The following is an 8,856-nucleotide window of genomic DNA, read 5'->3' on the forward strand; positions in this document are numbered from 1 at the left end:
CGAAACTGGGGACAATATATAGCGTTATAATTTTAAAATCACAGTTGAAATTTCGAAAAAAATAGTGCTTTAACAATAGAGTTGTAACTGTGTTTGATTTTCAACTTCATTGTAATATTATATTATCTGATTTTGTGGTTTATAATTTATATATATCGACTTGTTATTGATAACTTTGATAATCGAATATCATAATATAACAAGTACATCCCTTCGAATACCACAGATTAAAAGCCGCTTTGTTTATCTAACCATAGACAAACAGACGCATGAGCAAAACTATGGAGTAAGCAAAACAAAAAACAAGGATGTGTTCTGAAACTCTTAACAGTATATTGGCTGGTGAGATTTGACGAGAAAACTTAATTTATTGGCTACTGGGACATGACTTAGACAGCTATGTGCCGAGTCGCGAGTGTGAGTTTTACATTCGATCGTGAATGCGTTTGGCGTTTACTAAGATTTTGTATGGGATTAGTACGGCGCGGCGCCACCTAGCGATGCTCACGGGAGTGAGGGTGAGCCCAGCCCACTGAGACAGGTGAGTAATCCCATACAAAATCTTAGTAAACGCCAAACGCGTTCAAGATCGAATATGAAACAAAAAACTCACACTCTGCGCACTAACTCTTAAAAGTTTAGGAACACACTTGCTACGTCAAGAGTCAAGACACAAGTCATACTAGGGACGGCGGGAAACTCGAACGCGGGCGGTCGTGTTTTTCTTAAATTTTATTTGTTTATTAGTGTTCAGTGCGGGAATATTGTACATATTTTTGTAAATATTTAGTTTTAATTATCTTTCTAGTTTATTTTATATTTTCTTCTCGGTAAGTGTATTTATTTTTGTACTATGAATCGACCTCCGGATCCCGGAGGCGGGAATTTTTGTGGCCCAATTCCACAGCCCGGTTATTTTGTTACGTTGGATTTTGATGAGTCCAATAATATGGACACAGAAGAGTCAATAAGTCAAAGAACGTACAAACGATCTCGTAATGATTTTATTGACGAGCTGACGTGCAAACAATGTAACAAAGTAACTAGAGATAGCGCGGGAAATCGTATTAATTGTAAGTGTATACTTGAAAAGGATAATGCTGCTAGCATGCGTGTATCCTCAGCCTCAGCACCTGAGACAGAAAGAAAACATATTGGCAGAAATTTATATAATGAAAATGATGTTTCCCCTTATTTAATTCATGTACAAAAAGTTACAAAAAATGTCTCTGATGGTACGCAACTACACCCCATCACCTTTGGTGACTTTTTAATTAAAAATAACATTTATAATATTATTAATGGCTCTCTAAAAAAAATTGGTCGGAACAGAATTTCTGTTTCATTTCAAAATTACAAAGATGCTAATACATTTATTAATAATTCAATACTCGCTGACAATAATTATGAAGCTTTTATACCATCTTTTAATGTCGTTAGAATAGGTATTGTGAGGGGTATACCAGTTGAATGGTCACCTGAGGAAATAATAAATAACATTTCTACACCTACCGGTAGTGGTAAAGTTGTGAAGGTCAGACGCTTAAATTATAAAACAATGGTGGAGGGTTCTCCTGTATGGAAACCGACTCAGTCAGTTGTTGTATACTTTGATGGTAGGGTTCTGCCAAAAAGAGTTTTTATTTGTTATAATTCACTACCAGTTGAGCTCTACATCTTTCCCACTATACAATGCTTCAAATGTTGTCGGTATGGACATACCAAAGCTCAGTGTAGGTCAAAATCACGGTGTATCAAGTGTGGTCAGGAACATGATATGGATTCTTGTAGTGTTAATGAGCATGAATATTTCTGTTGCTTATGTTCTGGCCATCATATGGCTAATAACAAAATATGCCCAGAGTTTAATAGGCAAAAATCTATAAAAATACACATGGCTGAACATTGTGTCTCTTATGCAGAGGCCAATAAAGAAATTCCTTCCTCATATAAATCTTATTCAGATACACTATCCACTCCTAAATTTAATTTATCTACTAATAATAATAATAGTTCATCTGATAATAGATCATACAAAAAAACTGTAGTTGCTAAGCCTCGTGCTCCTTATAGACCAATGAAAGGTTATGATAAAATTGCCCATAACAATGTGGTAAAAGAGTTTTCTTTTGATAATTTAGAAAAAAACACAACACCAGTACATGAATACAATAAAGGTATAATAAACAATTACAAGAATGAACTTTCTTCACTTACAGATGTAATATCATTATTACAAACCCACTCACAGAACGATAATATACCGTCCATCGTTGCCCCTTTAATTCAATGTATAATTAATATTCTACAATATGGCCCAGATCATTCAGTGGAACGCTCGAAGTGTAGTTAATAAAAAAAGTGACATAGCTTATTTATTAAGAAATTATAATCCTTTTTTATTTTCTTTCTCAGAAACTTGGCTTAGGCCAAGTAATACTTTTAGATTTAAGAATTATAATACAATTAGAGAAGATAGGTTAGACGGCTATGGTGGTGTAGCCTTTCTCCTTGAGAAAAACTACCCTTTTAGCCTTATTGATATCCCTGTACATAGTTCAGAGCTATCTATTATAGCAATTAGTGTAAATAATATATGTTTTGTCTCTGTATATATTTCCCATGCCTCTATTAATATTTTAAATGAATTTAATAACATTTTAAGCTCTTTACCAAGACCTTTAATTATAACAGGTGACTTTAATTGTCATCACCAGTCATGGGGAAGCTCCATTACTAATAGTTATGGTAACAAGCTGCTAAGTGTTTTAGATCTGAATAATCTATGTGTTATAAATTCTGGTGAGCCCACAAGGCGCACTAGTCCAACAGAAGGCAAAAGCGTTGTTGATTTGACTATTTGCTCCTCACAGTTTGTAACACAATTAACATCTTCGGTTCTATCATCCACTTTTGGAAGCGATCACTTCCCCATATTAACTACCTCTCCTTTTGATAATTCTCAGGCTCCTATTCAAAATGTCAGATTATTTCCCAGGTATAACCTTAATAATGTCACCGATAAATGTTGGAAGAAATTCAGTAGTAAAGTTGATGTAAAACTGTCACAGATATTTCCAAATGAAGATGACTCTATTGATGCTCTCGTTTTTACAGATGTCTTGATAGAAAGTGCTAATGAAGTTTTTCCAATAAAAAATGAATCATCTTCCATTCCCAGCCCACCGTGGTGGGATAAAGAGTGTACGGAAGCTGTAAAAAGGAGAAAGAAGGCTGAAAGAATGTATAGTACAAATATGTCTCTTGAAAATTATTGGACATTGAAAAACATTATAAATAGCACCAAATTACTTTTCAAAAAGAAAAAATCTGAAAGTTGGCAAAAATTTTGCTCCTCTCTGTCCCCGAATTCTCCTCCAACTGTTGTTTGGCAAAATATTAGGAGGTTCAAATCTGCATACAATACTTCTCATTCTGTTTCTCTTCCTAGTTCTATTGCAAATGATTTTCTTGACAAGCTTGCTCCTCCTACAGTCAATCTTCCTAACCTATTTCATAACAATAGTACAATAGATGAAAATGAAGAGTCTTCAGAATTAAATTCCTCCTTTACCATGGCCGAATTAAAAAATGTACTTTCGTATGTATCGGATTCCTCTCCTGGGCCTGATGGTATTTATTATTCATTTATTTCTCATCTAAACGAAAACAGTTTATCAGTTTATCTTAGAATCATTAACTCAATTTTTGAATCTGGCAATATTCCATCAGAGTGGAAATGTCAACTAGTGTTACCCATTTTGAAACCAAACAAAGATCCTTCCCTCTCATCTTCATATCGTCCAATAGCCCTCTCGTCTGTTCTTCTAAAAATAATTGAACATTTAGTCAAAAACCGCCTGGAGTGGTTCGTTGAAAGTAACTGCCTGCTTTCTTCATCTCAATATGGTTTTCGGCGTAATAAAAGTACATATGACAACTTAAGTTCTTTTACCACCGACATAAGATTAGCTTTCAGCGCAAATAAATTCGTTCTTTCGGCCTTTTTAGATCTTTCTAATGCATATGATAGTGTTATTATATCAATATTGAAACAGAAACTAAGACGTCTAAAAATTCCTAAAAAAATTATTTCATTTATTATAAACCTGTTAACTGATAGATATATTATTTTCTATAATAATGGCCGTAAATACATAAGAATTGTTACCAAAGGTTTACCACAAGGCTTAGTTTTGAGCCCTCTGTTATATGACATATATACTTATGATTTAGAATTGGCCATTGCAGAGTTGTTGGATGTTGATATTTCGCAGTATGCGGATGATCTGACCTTATATGTTGTAGGGAATAATGCTGATGATGCTTCCGCTAAGCTAACAAGAGCCTTGCATTTTCTTAAGCGTTGGTTGGACAACCACGGCCTAGATTTATCCCCAACTAAAAGCTCCATAGTTCTTTTTAGTCGAATGCGCGTAACTCCTCAAGTTAGAGTATTTTTTGATAACATTATCATATTTTCACAAAAAAACCATCATAAATTTTTAGGTGTCATCCTGGATGAAAAGCTTTCCGGAATTCCACATTGTGATTATGTTGTAAGTAGATGCGAAAAAAATGTAAATATCATCAGATGTCTAGCAGGCGTATGGTGGGGTGCCCATCCATTTTATCTAAAATTAGTGTATAATGCTTTGATTCGCAGCATATTAGAATATGGCTCTTTCCTTTTGGAGCCTAGACGTGTATCAGGATTTAAATCTTTAGACAAAATCCAAAGTAAATGCCTCAGAATTATATGTGGAGCAATGAAATCTAGTCCAATCAACGCTTTGCAGGTTGAATGTTATGATCCTCCTTTACATTTACGCCGTCAATATTTATCCGACAAATATCTCTTTCGATGCCTTCAGCTTTATGATCATCCTATTATTGCGAAACTTCAAACGCTTTCCTATCATATTTCCGAAAATTCATACTGGTTAAATAAACAAACCCCGTGTTTAATTGTGAGCTATTTTAAATTTAAATCTCTTACTGCACCTATTCATTCTTCTTCTAAATTACCGATTTTTTCTTCTTCTTATGGGGCTCTTGTGTCCGCTCCAAATATTCTGACCATTAATATAGAGAAGAACTCTTTGAGGGCCAATGAAAGATTTAATGATATAATTAATACACAATTTAAAAATCATCATTATATCTTTACAGATGCTTCTAAAAGTAATATTAATGGCCATGTTGGTGTAGGTGTATTCCATTCCCAGTACAATATTGTCCAAAAAATTAAACTCCCTCCCGAATGTACCGTATTCTCTGGAGAATGCTTAGGGATCTTAAAAGCTTTAGAATATATTTTATTAGCCAAACTTAAAAAATCTATAATTTTTACAGACTCTCTAAGTTCTATTCAAGCTCTTAACAAGAATCCATTTAAAATTAAACAACAACATCCTGTTATATTCGATATAAGACAGTTATTAACAGATGTTACCAAGAAAGGTACTTCAGTTTCATTTGCTTGGATCCCTAGTCATTGTGGAATAGAAGGAAACGTTAGAGCGGATTCTCTTGCCAATGATGCACTAACGTGTGGTGACTTAAATCCATACAAAATTTACTACCCTGATTTATTAACTTTACCCAAAATTCATTTAGAGACGTCATGGAAATCGTCATTTGATCAAAGTCATAAACAAAAAGGAGCACATTTCTATAGTATTCAATCCGAAATTGTATCAAAACCATGGTTTTATAGTATGAATTTCAATAGAAAATGTAGTAGTATTATATCACGATTAAGACTTGGCCACACTTGCTCGCCAGACCATCTTGCTAGACTTAATATAATTAACAATTCTTCTTGTGCCTGTGGTGCTGAGGTTGGGGATGTCAACCATATATTCTTTTCTTGTCCTCTTTACAACCGTTCCCATTTCCTTGATTCATTGTTAAAGAATAAAATTCCTTTTCCTACTTCAGTTATTTGCTTATTGCATTCTAGAAAATATATTATATATCAAATATTAGCTGATTTTATATTACATAATAATATTGAGATTTGATATTTCTATATTTAATTATAAGTATTCTTTTGTAGATATATATTTTTTCCTGATCCTGTCCTGAATTCCTTTTTCCAAATTCCTCGTTTTTCATAATAATTTAATTTTTTACATTGTTTTTCCCGTTCGTCATTGGCAATGTACTATGTGCATGCCATTAAAAAAAAAAAAAAAAAAAAAAAAAAAAAAAAAAAAAAAAAAAAAAGTCATACTACATCTGTCAAACAATTTACGCCAATCGCCATAGACAATTTAGCTTCAAGTTTCAAGTTTGCGCGGTGCTATTTCTCTGATTTTAATTAAACTCGAATATTAAAATAATATACATACAATTTAATTATGTTTTATTGAAGATAGTGACAAAATGCATCTGCGTTTCTATATAAAGTCTACCTAGCGGTAAATTTTCAATTACCTACCGCAATTATAACCTGTTGTGTTATTGAATTTGACATGGACAGTTTATGCGGCGCGGCGTTGATAAATTAAGATCTTGTACATAGAAATCATGAACTAGTTCATTTAAGAATTGCTCGTGGAGTGATTAAATGAAGAACTAAATGAATTTTACTTCTCAAGTAACATTGAATGCTGCACAAAAGTGGTTTACATAGCTATAACAAACGGCTGTTACGTTATGAATTTTAATCAAGGATTAAAAATGAAAGAAAATGATGAAATTAAAACAAGATCCACCCCAGTCGGTATGTACAAAGATTTGTATTCGAAGCTTTGCTATGGTTTATATTTGCATACCAATTTTCCTAAGAATAAACATGTTTACAGCTATGGTGGCCCCAGAATTAAAACAGAACACAGACGTGGATAGAGAAATTTCCAAGACCTGTGCAGTCTTAGGGTGTGAAGAATCCAAAAATTTAAATCCAGATTCATTTTTCCCGTAAGTATTGAAGAAAACTCACTTTCACATCAGTAAATGTAATTTAAATATTTTGACTTAAGTTTATCTATTTACTAGTACTTTCAATGGCAATTGGCAACAACACTGTTGAATAGACAGATTCCTGCCAAAAGCCCAGAAACTGAGCATGCTCTAAAATTGATTGTAAATATTTTGAATCTAATTTTAAGCAGTCAAATCTTAATTAAATAATTAAGTTGTTGTAATAAATGCTTAAAGTTGTGTTTCCACTGAAGCGGAGCTTAGCGGTGCCGAATTGACCAATCACCATGCATGAAATCTTCGCTGTCATTCTGCTGGAATAGCACAATTGGTCAATTCGGGCACTGCTAAGCTCCGCTCCGCTCCGCTTCAGTGGCAACACAGGCTAAATAGCATATCTTGTTGTATAAACATTCATTAAAAATAAACAGAGTTTATAAACAAAATAAAATTAATGTTTATAAAAATATGTCTTTAATAGGGATTATGAAATGAGATCAATATCTGCTTCATTTCCTTTGATTAAAACTTTCCTGTTCTATCTGATTCAGATTTCCGGAAGATGATAATCTTAGACAGATATGGACAGACTTGACTGGTCGAAGTAACTGGACGCCCACCGATTTTTCTTACATATGTGTACAACATTTTTCCGTTGATTGTTTTGAATGTAATGCTGACAATAATGTTGTTTTGGTCAGCAAAGCTGTCCCATCACTGAAGTTGCCAAAACATGTTTTAGAGGTAAGTTCATTTGCTATATTAACTTTTCGATGGCAGAAAAATGAGACACAATAGCTTATCTATTGTTATCGCGGCCGGATGTGGCCGCTTGGGGCTTCATGAATTAAATTGTGGTACAATTATTGTTTTTGTTGGCGACGCGACCACCGCCGTACTGCACCTTGCAACATTTTAGAAATGTAAAAAAAAGATTAATGTAATAATAATAATAATAATAAACATTTATTCAACATGTAAACACATTACACCACATTACAAAACAGAACATAGCATAATGTCAATGTGTCTTAGGAAAAGGAAGTTATGCTTTGTCCATGGCTAAGCGACGCCTCGAAATTCAACTGTTTTTTAATTGTTAAAAAAAGAGAATAATGTCGGCAGATAATTTTAGTTTCTAAAAAGTGTATTTTGTGTGTTTTTCGTTAATATAAGTGACTTTCTCTTACGTCTCTTACATCCATCCATTTTGCTTAGGTTGAATACATTGAAGATGAGGCCTTCGACAATGATACAGAAGATGATGAGGAGATGGAGTACGAACGGCTCGAGGACTTTGATGAGATCATGGCTGACACCAACGAGACTGAGCAAAAACTGACCAATGGACTCAACATCAATAGAGAAGGACGAATGAAAACTGTACCAGACAAGGTGGAAACCCTAAGACTCTTTACAGAAGTGCAGAAAATGCAAAAGACTGCTGTAGTTCTAAAAAATAAATTAAAATCAACATTAAAAATCTATCGCCGCCAGAGCAGAGCTCTGTTGAAATTGAAGGAAGTCATCAAGGTTAAGAGAGCCATTCTGAATCAGAAACAAAAGAAGAAAGCTAGAATTTTACTCTCCTTGCAGGAGAAAATTCAGGAGGATACTAATGGCTTAGTGTTAGCCATGCCGACGAAACATACAGACGACTTGAAAAACTTTGCCCTCAGCATTTACAAGTACTCACCACAAGCATACATATACATTAGGAACAGTCTCAGAACCTTGTTACCGAGTACTGATGTATTGGAGACCTGGATTGCAGCCGGATGTGAACCAAAGAACATGCTCACCAAGAGCAACATGGTCAAAGTCGTATCGGAACTGACGGAATCTGATCTTATATGTAGAGTGACTTTACAGTAACAACCTCAGCATTAAGAACTTTTCTAATTATTAAGAAATATTTTAATTAAA

The 8,856-nt window shown here is 33.9% G+C and overlaps 1 protein-coding gene and 1 long non-coding RNA gene across 2 annotated transcripts; one reads left to right on the forward strand and one right to left on the reverse strand.

The window, feature by feature from the left end:
* Nucleotides 1–1,412: 1,412 nt before the first annotated feature.
* LOC121733825 lies at nucleotides 1,413–3,964 on the reverse strand. Its single transcript, XR_006036617.1, has 2 exons — nucleotides 3,313–3,964; nucleotides 1,413–3,234 (listed from the first exon to the last, which is right to left on the reverse strand). It is a non-coding gene; the product is annotated as an uncharacterized LOC121733825 (long non-coding RNA).
* A 2,331-nt stretch (nucleotides 3,965–6,295) lies between these two features.
* Nucleotides 6,296–8,856, forward strand: LOC121733772 (THAP domain-containing protein 1-like). Its single transcript, XM_042124120.1, has 4 exons — nucleotides 6,296–6,730; nucleotides 6,813–6,927; nucleotides 7,482–7,674; nucleotides 8,149–8,856. The coding sequence occupies exons 1-4, from the start codon at nucleotides 6,664–6,666 to the stop codon at nucleotides 8,803–8,805; spliced, it is 1,032 nt and encodes a 343-aa protein (XP_041980054.1). The 5' UTR covers nucleotides 6,296–6,663; the 3' UTR covers nucleotides 8,806–8,856.

The sequence above is a fragment of the Aricia agestis genome, chromosome 14, assembly GCF_905147365.1.
Source record: "Aricia agestis chromosome 14, ilAriAges1.1, whole genome shotgun sequence".
Classification (NCBI taxonomy): Eukaryota; Metazoa; Arthropoda; class Insecta; order Lepidoptera; family Lycaenidae; genus Aricia; species Aricia agestis.